The sequence below is a fragment of the Ranitomeya imitator genome, unplaced genomic scaffold (assembly GCF_032444005.1).
Source record: "Ranitomeya imitator isolate aRanImi1 unplaced genomic scaffold, aRanImi1.pri SCAFFOLD_703, whole genome shotgun sequence".
Lineage (NCBI taxonomy): Eukaryota > Metazoa > Chordata > Amphibia > Anura > Dendrobatidae > Ranitomeya > Ranitomeya imitator.
In genome coordinates this window covers 40,822-59,861 of record NW_027194534.1, presented here as the reverse complement: position 1 = coordinate 59,861, position 19,040 = coordinate 40,822, and the positions used below count along the sequence as shown (strand labels likewise).

At 45.7% G+C, this 19,040-nt stretch overlaps 1 protein-coding gene across 2 annotated transcripts in view; it reads left to right on the top strand.

Moving 5' to 3' along the window:
• LOC138655207 (gastrula zinc finger protein XlCGF66.1-like) overlaps positions 1 to 19,040 on the top strand; it is a 70,121-nt gene that overhangs the window by 38,971 nt on the left and 12,110 nt on the right. Inside the window, exons 2-4 of one of the 2 annotated variants that reach the window (XM_069743571.1) lie at positions 14,679 to 14,828; positions 16,286 to 16,462; positions 16,544 to 16,667. In XM_069743571.1, coding sequence (XP_069599672.1) covers positions 14,751 to 14,828; positions 16,286 to 16,462; positions 16,544 to 16,667 — 379 coding nt within the window. In that variant the 5' untranslated portion in view covers positions 14,679 to 14,750. Of the gene's footprint in view, positions 1 to 14,678; positions 14,829 to 16,285; positions 16,668 to 19,040 lie in introns of both variants that reach the window. The other variant, XM_069743570.1, reaches the window with a different exon arrangement.

Genomic DNA, 19,040 nt, shown 5'->3' with positions numbered 1-19,040 from the left:
ATTTCAGGGTTAGGCAATGCCAATCCCCCATCTTCCTTGGGTCGCTGAAGTGTCTCCAGTTTGATACGCGGATGCTGTCTCCCCCATATCAAATTCCTGAACAGAGAGTTAATCTGTCTAAATCTCCCACGTGGTATCCAAACTGGCGCATTATGAAGAATATACAGTATTTTTGGCATCAAAATCATTTTAATAAGATTCACCCTACCTACCACAGATAAATGCAGTTTAAGCCAAGCATCCGCTTTCGCTTTAAGAACACCTAAGATTGGAGTCAGATTTCTATGTATATACTCAGTGACCGGCATAGATACCCATATTCCAAGGTACTTAAATTGGCTAGTCACCTCCAGTCGCCCATCCTCCAGTGGCTCCCCACCATCATCATCCACCTTAAACAAGACAGACTTACTCCAGTTTATCCTAAGTCCCGACACCGATCCGAAACGCTCAATAATCCCAATGGCTCCCTCCAAGGACGTACCCGGGTCAGCCAGAAATAGCAGAATGTCATCCGCATACAACGCCACCCTTTCTTCAATCATCCCATATTTAAACCCAGTCACCTCATCAGATCGTCGAAGCTTAGCAGCCAGTGGTTCCACATCCAGAGCAAACAAAAGAGGAGAGAGCGGACACCCCTGTCTCGTCCCTTTAGCCAGTTGTATGGTCTGTGATAACTCCCCATTTACCCTAACCCTAGCCATCGGCATCGAGTACATCATAGTAACATAGTAACATAGTTAGTAAGGCCGAAAAAAGACATTTGTCCATCCAGTTCAGCCTATATTCCATCATAATAAATCCCCAGATCTACGTCCTTCTACAGAACCTAATAATTGTATGATACAATATTGCTCTGCTCCAGGAACACATCCAGGCCTCTCTTGAACCCCTCGACTGAGTTCGCCATCACCACCTCCTCAGGCAAGCAATTCCAGATTCTCACTGCCCTAACAGTAAAGAATCCTCTTCTATGTTGGTGGAAAAACCTTCTCTCCTCCAGACGCAAAGAATGCCCCCTTGTGCCCGTCACCTTCCTTGGTATAAACAGATCCTCAGCGAGATATTTGTATTGTCCCCTTATATACTTATACATGGTTATTAGATCGCCCCTCAGTCGTCTTTTTTCTAGACTAAATAATCCTAACTTCGCTAATCTATCTGGGTATTGTAGTTCTCCCATCCCCTTTATTAATTTTGTTGCCCTCCTTTGTACTCTCTCTAGTTCCATTATATCCTTCCTGAGCACCGGTGCCCAAAACTGGACACAGTACTCCATGTGCGGTCTAACTAGGGATTTGTACAGAGGCAGTATAATGCTCTCATCATGTGTATCCAGACCTCTTTTAATGCACCCCATGATCCTGTTTGCCTTGGCAGCTGCTGCCTGGCACTGGCCGCTCCAGGTAAGTTTATCATTAACTAGGATCCCCAAGTCCTTCTCCCTGTCAGATTTACCCAGTGGTTTCCCATTCAGTGTGTAATGGTGATATTGATTCCTTCTTCCCATGTGTATAACCTTACATTTATCATTGTTAAACCTCATCTGCCACCTTTCAGCCCAAGTTTCCAACTTATCCAGATCCATCTGTAGCAGAATACTATCTTCTCTTGTATTAACTGCTTTACATAGTTTTGTATCATCTGCAAATATCGATATTTTACTGTGTAAACCTTCTACCAGATCATTAATGAATATTTTGAAGAGAACAGGTCCCAATACTGACCCCTGCGGTACCCCACTGGTCACAGCGACCCAGTTAGAGACTATACCATTTATAACCACCCTCTGCTTTCTATCACTAAGCCAGTTACTAACCCATTTACATACATTTTCCCCCAGACCAAGCATTCTCATTTTGTGTACCAACCTCTTGTGCGGCACGGTATCAAACGCTTTGGAAAAATCGAGATGATACAAAACTATGTAAAGCAGTTAATACAAGAGAAGATAGTATTCTGCTACAGATGGATCTGGATAAGTTGGAAACTTGGGCTGAAAGGTGGCAGATGAGGTTTAACAATGATAAATGTAAGGTTATACACATGGGAAGAGGGAATCAATATCACCATTACACACTGAACGGGAAACCACTGGGTAAATCTGACAGGGAGAAGGACTTGGGGATCCTAGTTAATGATAAACTTACCTGGAGCAGCCAGTGCCAGGCAGCAGCTGCCAAGGCAAACAGGATCATGGGGTGCATTAAAAGAGGTCTGGATACACATGATGAGAGCATTATACTGCCTCTGTACAAATCCCTAGTTAGACCGCACATGGAGTACTGTGTCCAGTTTTGGGCACCGGTGCTCAGGAAGGATATAATGGAACTAGAGAGAGTACAAAGGAGGGCAACAAAATTAATAAAGGGGATGGGAGAACTACAATACCCAGATAGATTAGCGAAATTAGGATTATTTAGTCTAGAAAAAAGACGACTGAGGGGCGATCTAATAACCATGTATAAGTACATAAGGGGACAATACAAATATCTCGCTGAGGATCTGTTTATACCAAGGAAGGTGACGGGCACAAGGGGGCATTCTTTGCGTCTGGAGGAGAGAAGGTTTTTCCACCAACATAGAAGAGGATTCTTTACTGTTAGGGCAGTGAGAATCTGGAATTGCTTGCCTGAGGAGGTGGTGATGGCGAACTCAGTCGAGGGGTTCAAGAGAGGCCTGGATGTCTTCCTGGAGCAGAACAATATTGTATCATACAATTATTAGGTTCTGTAGAAGGACGCAAATCTGGGGATTTATTATGATGGAATATAGGCTGAACTGGATGGACAAATGTCTTTTTTCGGCCTTACTAACTATGTTACTATGTTACTATGTTACTATGAGATATACCAAGTCCAATGACTCACCGTGGTCCAGCCTATAGCTTACCTCTTCATAAAAACTGATTAGATTGGTTTGACAGGAGCGATTTCTCATAAACCCATGCTGACATGGAGTTAAACAGTTATTCTCATTGAGATAATCCAGAATAACATCCCTCAGAAACCCTTCAAATATTTTACCAACAATAGAGGTTAGACTTACTGGCCTATAATTTCCAGGTTCACTTTTAGAGCCCTTTTTGAATATTGGCACCACATTTGCTATGCGCCAATCCTGCGACACAGACCCTGTCGCTATAGAGTCCCTAAAAATAAGAAATAATGGTTTATCTATTACATTACTTAGTTCTCTTAGTACTCGTGGGTGTATGCCATCCGGACCCGGAGATTTATCTATTTTAATCTTATTTAGCCGGTTTCGCACCTCTTCTTGGGTTAGATTGGTGACCCTTAATATAGGGTTTTCATTGTTTCTTGGGATTTCACCTAGCATTTCATTTTCCACCGTGAATACCGTGGAGAAGAAGGTGTTTAATATGTTAGCTTTTTCCTCGTCATCTACAACCATTCTTTCCTCACTATTTTTCAAGGGGCCTACATTTTCAGTTTTTATTCTTTCACTATTGATATAGTTGAAGAACAGTTTGGGATTAGTTTTACTCTTCTTAGCAATGTGCTTCTCTGTTTCCTTTTTGGCAGCTTTAATTAGTTTTTTTAGATAAAGTATTTTTCTCCCTATAGTTTTTTAGAGCTTCAATGGTGCAGAACAATATTGTATCATACAATTATTAGGTTCTGTAGAAGGACGTAGATCTGGGTATTTATTATGATGGAATATAGGCTGAACTGGATGGACAAATGTCTTTTTTCGGCCTTACTAACTATGTTACTATGTTACTATGTTACTTTAGTAGTGCAAATGCTTCCTTTTTACTGTTAATTGCCTGTCTTACTTCTTTGTTTAGCCACATTGGGTTTTTCCCATTTCTAGTCCTTTTATTCCCACAAGGTATAAACCGCTTACACTGCCTATTTAGGATGTTCTTAAACATTTCCCATTTATTATCTGTATTCTTATTTCTGAGGATATTGTCCCAGTCTACCAGATTAAGGGCATCTCTAAGCTGTTCAAACTTTGCCTTCCTAAAGTTCAATGTTTTTGTGACTCCCTGACAAGTCCCCCTAGTGAAAGACAGGTGAAACTGTACAATATTGTGGTCGCTATTTCCTAAATGCCCAACCACCTGCAGATTTGTTATTCTGTCAGGTCTATTAGATAGTATTAGGTCTAAAAGTGCTGCTCCTCTGGTTGGATTCTGCACCAATTGTGAAAGATAATTTTTCTTGGTTATTAGCAGAAACCTGTTGCCTTTATGGGTTTCACAGGTTTCTGTTTCCCAGTTAATATCCGGGTAGTTAAAGTCCCCCATAACCAGGACCTCATTATGGGTTGCAGCTTCATCTATCTGCTTTAGAAGTAGACTTTCCATGGTTTCTGTTATATTTGGGGGTTTGTAACAGACCCCAATGAGAATTTTGTTACCATTTTTCCCTCCATGAATTTCGACCCATATGGACTCGACATCCTCATTTCCTTCGCTAATATCCTCCCTTAAAGTGGACTTTAGACAAGACTTTACATAGAGACAAACCCCTCCTCCTCTCCGATTTTTACGATCCTTTCTAAACAGACTGTAACCCTGTAAGTTAACTGCCCAGTCATAGCTTTCATCTAACCATGTCTCGGTTATTCCCACTATGTCAAAGTTACCTGTAGATATTTCTGCTTCTAGTTCTTCCATCTTGTTTGTCAGGCTTCTGGCGTTTGCGAGCATGCAGTTTAGAGGATTTTGTTTTGTTCCAATCTCCTTGCTGTGGATTGTTTTAGAAATGTTCTTACATCCCTTCTGAGTATGTTTTCCTGGGTCTTCTTTGTTCGAGTCTAATGTTTTTCTTCCCGTCCCCTCTTCTTGTAGTTTAACGCCCTCCTGATGAGTGTAGCGAGTCTTCTGGCGAATGTGTGTTTCCCAGGTTTGTTGAGGTGTAGTCCGTCTCTGGCGAGGAGTCCATCGTACAAGTAATTCACACCGTGGTCCAGGAATCCGAATCCTTGTTGTCTGCACCATCGTCTTAGCCAGTTGTTTGCATCAAGGATCCTGTTCCATCTCCTGGTGCCATGCCCGTCTACTGGAAGGATAGAAGAAAAAACTACCTGTGCATCCAGTTCCTTTACTTTCTTCCCCAACTCTTCAAAGTCTTTGCAGATTGTCGGTAGGTCCTTCCTTGCCATGTCATTGGTGCCAACATGTATCAGAAGAAATGGGTGGACGTCCTTGGAGCTGAAGAGCTTTGGTATCCTATCGGTCACATCCTTGATCATCGCACCTGGAAGGCAGCATACTTCTCTTGCAGTTATATCCGGTCTGCAGATGGCTGCTTCTGTGCCTCTCAGTAGTGAGTCTCCCACCACCACCACTCTTCGTTGCTTCTTGGCTGTACTTTTTGCTGTCACTTGTTGCTGTGTGCCCTTTTCTTTTTTGCTTGCTGGTATTGCTTCATCCTTAGGTGTGCCATCTTCATCCTCTACAAAGATTTGATATCGGTTCTTCAGTTGTGTGGTTGGTGATTTCTCCATGGTCTTCTTGCTTCTTTTGGTCACATGCTTCCACTCATCTGCTTTTGGAGGTTCTCTGACACTTTTTTAACCTTCTGTGACCAGTAGAGATGCTTCTGTTCTGTCTAGAAAGTCTTCATTCTCTTTGATGAGTTTCAAAGTTGCTATTCTTTCTTCAAGACCCCGCACCTTTTCTTCTAAAAGGGCCACTAGTCTACACTTCTGGCAGGTGAAATTGGATTCTTCTTCTGGTCGATCTGTGAACATGTAGCAGATGCTGCAGCTCACCATGTAGGTTGTCACATCTGCCATGTTGCTCCTAGATCCTGCTGACTTGCTGTGTGTTTTCCTTCTTGTGTAATCTACTCAGCCAAGCTCTCTTGCAATAATGTCCTACAGGCAAAAATTTGGTGATGCTTTCCAAGCAGCTGGTCCCGGCTGTACCCAACGATCTTCTAGGTTAGGGAGACTCTTCGCTTTTCCCAGAAGGCACCTGGAATATGCAAATTAGCCTCCTCAAGCTTGAATCCCTGGTTTCAAATCAGTCGAATCCAGGATATGAACTGCGGTCCAAACCCCATACTCCGGAGCACCTGCCAGAGATATCCCCACTCCACACTATCGAACGCCTTATGAGCGTCTAAAGATGCAATAACTCTCTGGCCACAGTTGTCGGATCTGAGTTGCAAATTCATATACAGCCTTCGTAAGTTGATCGCAGTGGACCGATCAGGCATAAAGCCGGACTGGTCTGAGTGCACCAGGCCGGAAATAACACTTGTCAACCTCATCGCCAACACCTTAGCCAGAAGTTTAACGTCTGTAGTAAGCAAGGAGATTGGCCGATATGAATCCGGCTGTGTCGGGTCCTTCCCCTCCTTAGGAATCACCACTATTATGGCCTCCCGCATAGATGCCGGTAGACGACCGCCACTCCTAGCCTCCTCCAGAAGTACCCTTAATTTAGGGATCAACACTTCCCCAAAGTTTTTATAAATTTCAGCAGGAAATCCATCTACGCCAGGTGCCTTCCCATTAGCCATAGACTGCAGTGCCCGACCCAATTCCTCCTCCGTAATGGGAGCTTCCAAATCTTCTCTATCTATGTCACTCAGCCTTGGGAGCTCCAATTCCTCAAGGAACGCCACCATGTCCTCCACCGACCCATCTACCTGAGAGGAATATAGGTCCGCATAAAAATCCGCAAAAATGTCCAAAATCTCTGAAGTCTCAGAGACAGCCACACCGCTCCCCGATACCAAAGAATGAACAAAGGAAGTGTTTCTCTGGGCAGAAGCCACCATCGATAGCAAATGACCCACAGATTCGCCATCCTGGTAAAAAGCCAGATTCATGAATTCCCTCTTCCTTTCAGCCTTGCCGAGCAATACCTCCTCCAACTGACTCTGAGCTGCCTTTAGCCTCCTCCCAGCTTCCGGAGTACCCGCTATTACCATCTCATCCTCGGCTATTCTCAGCCCTTCAACCGCCAACCTCTCTGTCTCTCTTGATTTCCTCTTACACCTGCTAATATCCCTGAACAGCAGTCCCCTCAAGTACGCCTTCATGGCTTCCCACACAGTAAGAACATCTACACTTCCCTCGTTGATCTCAAAAAATTCCACCAACTCCTTCTTTATCTTTTCCAAGTCCATACTGTGTAGCCAATTAGGGTGAATCTTCCACTCCTTCCTGCTCCCGATCTGTGTCCCCACCAGCCGAAATTCCACCTCAACTGGACTATGGTCTGAAAGAGCCCTAGGCAAATATCTCACCTCCCCTACCATCGTGTCCAGTAAACAGTTACCCAGCGCCAAGTCAATCCTAGACAAAGTACCATGAGCTGGCGAGTAGCATGAGTACGTCCTTTCCCCAATATGTCTAACTCTCCATAAATCAATCATACCTACTTCCCGGACATAGGTCCCAAACATAGTGATATGTCCCCCTGTTCTATTCTGGGGATTTTTGTTTTTATCCCAAAAGTCATCACAGATATTATTAAGGTCGCCAATAATTAGAGATGGTAACGGTCCCCAACGCTCTACCCTCTCCAGCACCTCTCTTATCTTCTTACTTGAGTATGGGGGCGGAATATACATTGCCGCTATACACATCAACACTCCATTTATTTTACATTTCACCACCACATACTGACCATCCACATCCTCTTTTACCATTACCTCCTCATACTGCACCCCCGCAGGTATTAACACAGACACACCCCTAGAATACGTCGAGAAAGTAGAATGATACGCCCTCTGTATCCAGCGCCTATTCAATACGTTTACCCTCTCCCGCACTAAATGTGTCTCCAGCAGACATATCATTGAGACCTTCTGTTCTCGGACATACTGCAGACTTGCCGCCCGCCGTGTTTTATCCGCCAGACCTCTCACATTCCAACTCAATATTTTAATACAATCTCCCATAATGTGGCTCATCATTTCTTAAAGTATCCAATTTCCCAAGTATGAGCTGCCCCAACCCTCCCACCTCCCCTGCCCCCTCCCAACTTGCCCCCCTAACCCCCCCAATATAACGCATTCTTCCTCTCATCAAGAGTGGGGCTCCACTGCCCACTGCGAACACTCTCCCTTACTTAACCCTCTCCATTCGCGTCCCGCTGCCATAGCAATCACAATTGCCCCCCCAACTTTCACTTTATTATTCATTTCAACTTATATTAACATATAGAAAAAGTACCAAACCAGTTCACAGTACCCAGCATAACCCTCCTCCCCCGTACTTAGTAGTTGGTACTGTCCCCTCCGGCCATTCCTTCAATATGGCCCAGCAAAACCCCCAACAGTTGCTCAACTCTTTAACCATTGCTAACTATCGACAGAGAAAACAAATCCCAATTGGATCTCGCCGAAATGTCAGTCGCCCATTCCCTTAAGTTTTTTCTCATGAGTATCAAGCCACTGGGTAGCGTCCTCCGGCGTCAAGAAAAAGTGGGTCTTATTAAAAGCCACCAGTCTCAGCTTGGCAGGAAACATCACTGAGTACTGCACTCCCAGCTCCCTCAGTCGCCGCTTGACTCCAGTAAACTTCATCCGCTGTTTCTGAACCGCAGCGGAATAATCCAGATAAATGGCGATTTTCTGACCTCCAGCCGTCAGATCCTCCATCTCTCTAGCCTTTCTAAGGATAATGTCTCTGTCTCTGTAATTGAGTATTTTAGCAAGCATGGTACGGGGATTCGCTCCTGGGGCAGGGGGCTGCGGCGGGACCCTATGAGCCCGTTCAACAGCAAAAACTTTAGTCAACACTGTGTTCCCAATCTTCTCCAGCAGCCAGTTCTCCACAAACTCAGTGGGATTTCTCCCCTCAGTCTTTTCAGGCAGCCCCACTATACGTATATTATTTCTTCTGGATCTATTTTCCAGATCCTCATTTTTAGCAGCGAGCTCGGCTATTGCTTGGGCGAACTTCTTTTCAGCTTTTTGTAGCTTAACTATGTGATCTTCTGCCGTGCTCACCCTCTCCTCCACCACTCCTATATGTTTGTCCATTTTCTGCAGAGCCGCATTAATCTGTGCCGTGTCCCCTTTAACTTCCTGCATCTGCTGGGCCAAGGAGTTCAGGGATTGCTGACATGAAGAGATCAGGGTGATTACATCCCTAAGGGTCGGCTCCTCTCCCTGTGATATGGCTTCAGGTCCCCCACTAGCCCCAGCCATGCTGCCTCTCTCCTTCCCCCTCTGTACCTCATGCTGCTCAGCCTTGCTTGCTTCCTCCTCCTCCTGGTCAGCTCCAGCTCCAGCTCCTGGTTCTGCCTCCTCAGCAGCCTCCACTCTGGCATACTGCTGCAGCTTTGCGGCCACCTCCATGCGCCGCTGACATGCGGCGTTCTCCTTCTCGGCGTCCTCCCTAGCATTGGCACCATCTTGGCCGGCTCCTGCATCGCTGGTGCCAGCGTCTTTCTGCCGCCTCCTGGTCATCGCTGCCGACTCCGGACCCGCCGCTCCGCACCGCTGCACTCTCCGGACCTTCAGCCAGCCGGATTTAGGTGAGTTTACCCGAAAATCGGGGTTAAAGCAGGATTTTTGTCCTTCTGGCAGCAGGAGCACTCTTCCCTGCTTCCACTCACATGGCCAGCTAGGACACGCCCCCCATTTGTTATATTATTTATCTAGGATTTATTATTTTTTGGTGATCCCTGGTGTTGTGTATGTATCTTTTCTTCCTTTTCATTACTCTGGTTTGACATACTCCAGGTGGATCCCAGTCTTTTGATAATACGATGGTGCCCTCCATCCCTGTTTTCTTCTGTACAAATGGAGGACCAACAACAGTAATGGACGACCAACAAAGATTTTACTCCAGGAGCAATTCATATAGTGGTCCATGAGGTCCAGCATCAAATTCAGGTGTGACTCCAGTTTGGCCCAAATGGGCTCATGCCCAGACCCCAGAATATGATGCGGGCCATCACTATAGTGTGAGCTCAGTGGCCCAAAGTCATTTAAACCTTTCAATAACGCCCCTTCAGTGCCCGTTTTTGTTACAGTTTTATAACTTTTGTAGCTGTTTTATGCGTATTCACATCAGGGCACCTAACTGCATTGTATTTTATTATTGTTATTTTTTTCATTAACCCCTTCCCGACCTTTGACGCACCGTATGCATCATGAAAACCTGTGCCATTCCGACCTGTGACGCAGCATATGCGTCATGGCAGGATTGGGCTCCTGCAGGCCGAGTGAAAGGGTTAACTGTAATTTCACCTGGCCTGCAGGGACACGGGGAGTTGTACTTTAGCCCAAGGGGGCTTCAACCCCCCCCCTCCCCCCCCCCCCCCCCCGTGGCTACGGTTGCTCTGATTGGCTGTAGAAAGTGACCTTTCACTTTCAATCAGAGCGATAGTAATATTTCACCAATGAAAATTGGTGAAATATTACAATCCACCCATGGCTGGAGATCGTGATCTGACCCCCCCACCGCCACCGATCTCCTCCCCTCCGGTCCTCCGTCCTGTCATCTACTGTCCCCCGCTCCCCTCCGATCTCCTGTCCGCCCCACCCCCCGCTGTCCGCTCCCCTCCCGCTGGCCGATCACCCCTCCCCCCCCCTCATACTTACCGACCTGGGCCCCTCCCGGTGTCCGTCCGTGTGTTCGATGGGCGCCGCCATCTTCCAAATGCGCCCGCCGAATCTGCCGGCAGATTCGTTACAGGTACATTTTGATCACTGTGTAAAAAAAATAATAAATAAACCCCCCTTTATCACCCCCATGGATAGGGACAATAATAAAATAAAGAAAACATTTTTTTTTTCCTTTGCCCCACTAGGGTTAGGGTTAGGGTTGGTTCACACTGCGTCTAAGCAGTCCATTAGATGGACTACGTTACACCGTGTTTATGCCACGGTCCGTTACGGCCGCCATAGACAGCAATGTCGGATGCATCACTAGCGTCATTGAGTGACGGACCCGGAAACGCGGGCTGCAGCGTTTCCGGGTCCGTGTCTGCTAGTGCAGATAGAGCTAGCAGATGCTCTATCTGCGCTAGCGCAATGCAAACATTGGCACTTGCGCTAGCAGCCCGTTAGTGTATGTGCTGAACGGGCTGCTGCTAGCGCAGTGTGAACCTGGCCTTAGGGTTACGGCTAGAATTAGGGTTAGAATTAGGCTATGTGCACACGGTGCAGATTTGGCTGCAGATCCGCAGCGGATTGGCCGCTGCGGATTCGCAGCAGTTTTCCATCAGGTTTACAGTACCATGTAAACCTATGGAAAACCAAATCCGCTGTGCCCATGGTGCGGAAAGTACCGCGCGGGAACGCTGTGTTGTATTTTCCGCAGCATGTCAATTCTTTGTGTGGATTCCGCAGCGTTTTACACCTGTTCCTCAATAGGAATCCACAGGTGAAATCCGCACAAAAAACACTGGAAATCAGCGGTAAATCCGCAGGTAAAATGCAGTGCCTTTTACCTGCGGATTTTTTAAAAAAAAAAAAATCTCACACGAATCCGCTACGTGGGCACATAGCCTTAGGGTTAGGGTTGGAATTAGGGCTAAGGTTGGAAATAGGGTTAAGATTAGGCTGTGGTTAGGGTTGTGGTTAGGGGTGTGTTGTGGTTAGGGTTGGGATTAGGGTTAGGATTAGGGTTGGGATTAGGGTTAGGGGTGTGTTGTAGTTAGGGTTGGGATTAGGGTTAGGATTAGGGTTGGGATTAGGGTTAGGGGTGTGTTGGGGTTAGGGTTGTGGTTAGGGGTGTGTTGGGGTTAGGGTTGTGATTAGGGTTATGGCTACAGTTAGGATTAGGGTTAGGGGTGTGTTGGGGTTAGTGTTAGAATTGAGGGGTTTCCACTGTTTAGGCACATCAGGGGTCTCCAAACGCAACATGGCGCCACCATTGATTCCAGTCAATCTTGCATTCAAAAAGTCAAATGGTTTTCCCTCCCTTCCGAGCCCCGACGTGCGCCCAAACAGTGGTTTACCCCCACACATGGGGTACCAGCATACTCAGAAAAAACTGGGCAACAATTATTGGGGTCCAATTGCTCCTGTTACCCTTATGAAAATAAAAAATTGCTTGCTAAAACAATTTTTGAGGAAAGAAAAATGATTTTTCATTTTCACGGCTCTGCGTTGTAAACTTCTGTGAAGCACTTGGGGGTTCAAAGTGCTCACCACACATCTAGATAAGATCCTTGGGGTCTAGTTTCCAAAATGTGGTCACTTGTGGGGGGTTTCTACTGTTTAGGCACATCAGGGGCTCTGCAAACGCAACGTGACGCCCGCAGACCATTACATCAAGGCTGCATTTCAAAAGTCACTACTTCCCTTCCGAGCCCAGACGTGTGCCCAAACAGTGGTTTACCCCCACATATGGGGTATCAGTGTACTCAGGACATACTCGCCAACAACTATTGGGGTCCAATTTCTCCTGTTACCCTTGTGAAAATAAAAAAAATGCTTGCTAAAACATCATTTTTGAGAAAGAAACATGATTTTTTATTTTCACGGCTCTGCGCTGTAAACGTCTGTGAAGCACTTGGGGGTTCAAAGTGCTCACCACATATCTAGATAAGTTCCTTGGGGGGTCTAGTTTCCAAAGTAGGGTCACTTGTGGGGGGTTTCTACTGTTTAGGCACATCAGGGGCTCTGCAAACGCAACATGACGCCCACAAACCATTCCATCAAAGTCTGCATTTCAAAAGTCACTACTTCCCTTCCGAGCCCCGACGTGTGCCCAAACAGTGGTTTACCCCCACATATGGGGTATCACCGTACTCAGGACAAACTCGGCAACAACTATTGGGGTCCAATTTCTCCTGTTACCCTTGTGAAAATAAAAAATTGCTTGCTAAAACATCATTTTTGAGGAAAGAAACATGATTTTTTATTTTCACGGCTCTGTGTTGTAAACTTCTGTGAAGCACTTGGGGGTTCAAAGTGCTCACCACATATCTAGATAAGTTCCTTGGGGAGTCTAGTTTCCAAAGTGGGGTCATTTGTGGGGGGGTTCTACTGTTTAGGCACATCAGGGGCTCTGCAAACGCAACGTGTCGACCGCAGACCATTCCATCAAAGTCTGCATTTCAAAAGTCACTACTTCCCTTCTGAGCCCCAACGTGTGCCCAAACAGTGGTTCCCCCACATATGGGGTATCAGCGTACTCAGGACAAACTGGACAACAACTTTTGGGGTCCAATTTCTCTTGTTACTCTTGTGAAAATAAAAATTGTGGGCTACAAAATAATTTTTGAGGAAAGAAAAATGATTTTTTATTTTCACGGCTCTGCATTATAAACTTCTGTGAAGCACTTGAGGGTTTAAAGTGGTCACCGCACATCTAGATTAGTTCCTTGGGAGGTCTAGTTTCCAAAATGGGGTTACATGTGGGGAAGCTCCAATGTTTAGGCAAACAGGGGCTCTCCAAACGCAACATGGTGTCAGCTAACGATTGGAGCTAATTTTTCATTCAAAAAGTCAAATGGCGCTCCTTCCCTTCCGAGCCCTGCCGTGTGCCCAAACAGTGGTTACCCCTACATGTGAGGTATCAGTGTACTCAGGAGAAATTGCCCAACACATTTTAGGATCCATTTTATCCTGTTACCCATGTGAAAATGAAAAAAATTGAGGCTAAAAGAATTTTTTCGTGAAAAAAAAGTACTTTTTCATTTTTATGGATCAATTTGTGAAGCACCTGGGGGATCAACGTGCTCACTATCCATCTAGATAAGCTCCTTGGGGGTCTAGTTTCCAAAATGGGGTCAAATTTGGGGGAGCTTTAATGTTTAGGCACACAGGGGCTCTCCAAACGCGACATGGTGTCCGCTAAAGATTGGAGCCAATTTTTCATTGAAAAAGTCAAATGGCGCTCCTTCCCTTCCGAGCCCTGTCGTGCGCCCAAACAGTGGTTCCCCCCCACATATGGGGCATCGGTGTAATCAGGAAAAATTGTACAATAACTTTTGGTGTCCAGTTTCTCTTTTTACCCTTGGGAAAATAAAAAAATTGTTGCTAAAACATCATTTTTGTGACTAAAAAGTTAAATGTTCATTTTTTCCTTCCATGTTGCTTCTGCTGCTGTGAAGCACCTGAAGGGTTAATAAACTTCTTGAATGTGGTTTTGAGCACCTTGAGGGGTGCAGTTTTTAGAATGGTGTCACTTTTGGGTATTTTCAGCCATATAGACCCCTCAAACTGATGGTTTTGTAAATTTTGCTGTAAAAATGAGAAATCGCTGGTCAAATTTTAACCCTTATAACTTCCAAGCAAAAAAAAAATTTGGTTCCAAAATTGTGCTGATGTAAAGTAGACATGTGGGTAATGTTATTTATTAACTATTTTGTGTCACATAACTCTCTCGTTTAACAGAATAAAAATTCAAAATTTGAAAATTGCAAAATTTTCAAAATTGTAGCCAAATTTCCATTTTTTTCACGAATAAACGCAAAAATTATCGACCTAAATTTACCACTAACATGAAGCCTAATATGTCACAAAAAACAATCTCAGAACTGCTAGGATTCGTTGAAGCGTTCCTGAGTTATTACCTCATAAAGGGACAGTGGTCAGAATTATAAAAGACGGCCAGGTCATTAAGGTCAAAATAGGCTGGGTCATGAAGGGGTAAAGAAAGAAAAGAAATTGCCAAATAAGAAACCAACTTCAGCATCGGATTATCTCCAGTAATTGTAATTTTTCCATAAGATTTTCGGTATGTTTTTATATTGGTTCATCTTTTTTTCTACTCAGGGTCTTGCACTGAATAATCCTGTCCGTTAGTTCTTTTAATGTCAAATAATTTTACTGGTTCACCCACCAAGGATGGATAGAGAGAAGAAGAAGATGGAGGAGAGGATAATAAACCTCACCCTGGAGATAATCTTCCATCTTACTGGAGAGGTGAGAGGCTCTGATGTCATCACATGACCTCATTATCTATGGGAATAACAGGATATGACCGGAGAGGTGAGAGGTTCTGATGTCATCGCATGACCTCATTATCTATGGGAATAACAGGATATGACCGGAGAGGAGAGAGGCTCTGATGTCATCACATGACCTCATTATCTATGGGAATAACGGGATATGACCGGAGAGGTGAGAGGCTCTGATGTCATCACATGACCTCATTATCTATGGGAATAACGGGATATGACCGGAGAGGTGAGAGGTTCTGATGTCATCACATGACCTCATTATCTATGGGAATAACGGGATATGACCGGAGAGGTGAGAGGCTCTGATGTCATCACATGACCTCATTATCTATGGGAATAACGGGATATGACCGGAGAGGTGAGAGGCTCTGATATCATCACATGAGCTCATTATCTACGGGAATAACAGGGGATATGACCGGAGAGGTGAAAGGTTCTGATGTCATCACATGACCTCATTATCTATGGGAATAACAGGATATGACCGGAGAGGAGAGAGGCTCTGATGTCATCACATGACCTCATTATCTATGGGAATAACGGGATATGACCGGAGAGGTGAGAGGCTCTGATGTCATCACATGACCTCATTATCTACGGGAATAACAGGGGATATGACCGGAGAGGTGAGAGGTTCTGATGTCATCACATGACCTCATTATCTACGGGAATAACAGGATATGACCGGAGAGGAGAGAGGCTCTGATGTCATCACATGACCTCATTATTTATGGGAATAACAGGGGATATGACTGGAGAGGTGAGAGGCTCTGATGTCATCACATGACCTCATTATCTATGGGAATAACAGGGGATGTGACCGGCGAGGTGAGAGGTTCTGATGTCATCACATGACCTCATTATCTATGGGAATAACAGGATATGACCGGAGAGGAGAGAGGCTCTGATGTCATCACATGACCTCATTATTTATGGGAATAACAGGGGATATGACTGGAGAGGTGAGAGGCTCTGATGTCATCACATGACCTCATTATCTATGGGAATAACAGGGGATGTGACCGGCGAGGTGAGAGGTTCTGATGTCATCACATGACCTCATTATCTATGGGAATAACAGGATATGACCGGAGAGGAGAGAGGCTCTGATGTCATCACATGACCTCATTATTTATGGGAATAACAGGGGATATGACTGGAGAGGTGAGAGGCTCTGATGTCATCACATGACCTCATTATCTATGGGAATAACAGGGGATGTGACCGGCGAGGTGAGAGGTTCTGATGTCATCACATGACCTCATTATCTATGGGAATAACAGGATATGACCGGAGAGGAGAGAGGCTCTGATGTCATCACATGACCTCTTTATCTATGGGAATAACAGGGGATATGACCGGAGAGGTGATGGACTCTGGAGATGTCTGTAGTGATATTATTAATGTCTCCACACTCAGGATTACATAGTAGTGAAGATCTCTAGTGATCGCTGTCAGGCCCCTGTGTCTGAAGGACGGGGAGGAACCCTGAGCCCAATCCTGGAGCCTCCACCTCACTCCCAGATACATGAGGAGATCAATGACCAGAAGATCCTAGAACTCGCCAACAAGATGATTGAGCTGCTGACTGGAGAGGTGACGCTGCTGGGAATGCTGGGACATTATACAGGACAGCACTGGAGGATTCTGGGTGATGACGGTATCATTGTGTGTCAGGTTCCTATAAGGTGTCAGGACGTCACCGTCTATTTCTCCATGGAGGAATGGGAGTATCTAGAAGGACCCAAGGATCGGTACCAGGAGGTGATGATGGAGGAGCACCGGCCCCGCACATCACCAGGTAATAGTCAGGACTAAATACACACGGCCTATAATTCTCTGTATGTAATAACGATGTCAGTCCCGTCTGTGTCTCCTCAGTTCTCTCCAGTAAAAGGACAACCCGAGGGACTTCTCCGATCATCGGGGACTTTTACAATATTTGTTTTGCAGATTTTGGATCCGGAAAAAGATCTGAACAATATTAATGGTCCAGAGAGAAATGTGTGGGGCAATCAGCGGTGTAAAGAGGAGACCCCTAATATGAGGGGCAATCAGCGGTGTGAAGAGGAGACCCCTAATGTGAGGGGCGATCAGCGGTGTAAAGAGGAGACCCCTAATATGAGGGGCGATCAGCGGTGTGAAGAGGAGACCCCTAATGTGAGGGGCGATCAGCGGTGTAAAGAGGAGACCCCTAATGTGAGGGGCGATCAGCGGTGTAAAGAGGAGACCCCTAATATGAGGGGCGATCAGCGGTGTGAAGAGGAGACCCCTAATGTGAGGGGCGATCAGCGGTGTAAAGAGGAGACCCCTAATATGAGGGACGATCAGCGGTGTGAAGAGGAGACCCCTAATGTGAGGGGCGATCAGCGGTGTAAAGAGGAGACCCCTAATATGAGGGGCGATCAGCGGTGTGAAGAGGAGACCCCTAATGTGAGGGGCGATCAGCGGTGTAAAGAGGAGACCCCTAATGTGAGGGGCGATCAGCGGTGTAAAGAGGAGACCCCGAATGTGAGGGGCGATCAGCGGTGTAAAGAGGAGACCCCTAATGTGAGGGGCGATCAGCGGTGTAAAGAGGAGACCCCTAATGTGAGGGACGATCAGCGGTGTAAAGAGGAGACCCCTAATATGAGGGGTGATCAGCGGTGTAAAGAGGAGACCCCTAATGTGAGGGACGATCAGCGGTGTAAAGAGGAGACCCCTAATGTGAGGGGCGATCAGCGGTGTAAAGAGGAGACCCCTAATGTGAGGGGCGATCAGCGGTGTAAAGAGGAGACCCCTAATGTGAGGGGCGATCAGCGGTGTAAAGAGGAGACCCCTAATGTGAGGGGCGATCAGCGGTGTAAAGAGGAGACCCCTAATGTGAGGGACGATCAGCGGTGTAAAGAGGAGACCCCTAATATGAGGGACGATCAGCGGTGTAAAGAGGAGACCCCTAATATGAGGGACGATCAGCGGTGTAAAGAGGAGACCCCTAATATGAGGGACGATCAGCGGTGTAAAGAGGAGAACCCTAATATGAGGGGCGATCAGCGGTGTAAAGAGGAGACCCCTAATGTGAGGGACGATCAGCGGTGTAAAGAGGAGACCCCTAATGTGAGGGACGATCAGCGGTGTAAAGAGGAGACCCCTAATGTGAGGGGCGATCAGCGGTGTAAAGAGGAGACCCCTAATGTGAGGGGCGATCAGCGGTGTAAAGAGGAGACCCCTAATGTGAGGGGCGATCAGCGGTGTAAAGAGGAGACCCCTAATGTGAGGGACGATCAGCGGTGTAAAGAGGAGACCCCTAATGTGAGGGGCGATCAGCGGTGTAAAGAGGAGACCACTAATATGAGGGATGATCAGCGGTGTAAAGAGGAGACCCCTTATATGAGGGGCGATCAGTGGTGTAAAGAGGAGACCCCTAATATGAGGGGCGATCAGCGGTGTAAAGAGGAGACCCCTAATGTGAGGGGCGGTCAGCGGTGTAAAGACGAGACCCCTACAGATCACCGCCCAGGTGAGTGGTGACCGCGGGATAAAAAGAGAAGTCGGATATTCTTCTCCGTCGCCAGCTCTTTAGTGTTTGTGTTCTGTTAATTTTTAGTTATATATTCAGACAAAATACAAATTAAATATGGTTGCAAAATACAGCCAGAATGTGGATGTGAAAGATACAAGAACTGTTTAACCCCTTAGTGACAGAGCCAATTTGGTACTTAATGACCGGGCCAATTTTTGCAATTCTGACCACTGTCACTTTATGAGGTTATAACTCTGGAACGCTTCAATGGATCCCGCTGATTCTGAGATTGTTTTTTCGTGACATATTGTACTTCATGTTGGTGGTAACATGTCTTCGATATTACTTGCGATTATTTATGAAAAAAACGGAAATATGGCGAACATTTTTAAAATTTTGCAATTTTCAAACTTTGTATTTTTATGCCCTTAAATCAGAGAGATATGTCACGAAAAATAGTTAATAAATAACATTTCCCACATGTCTACTTTACATCAGCACAATTTTGGAAACAAAATTTTTTTTTGTTAGGGAGTTATAAGGGTTAAAAGTTGACCAGCAATTTCTCATTTTTACAACACCATTTTTTTGTTAGGGACCACATCTCATTTGAAGTCATTTTGAGGGGTCTATATGATAGAAAATAATGAAGTGTGGCACCATTCTAAAAAC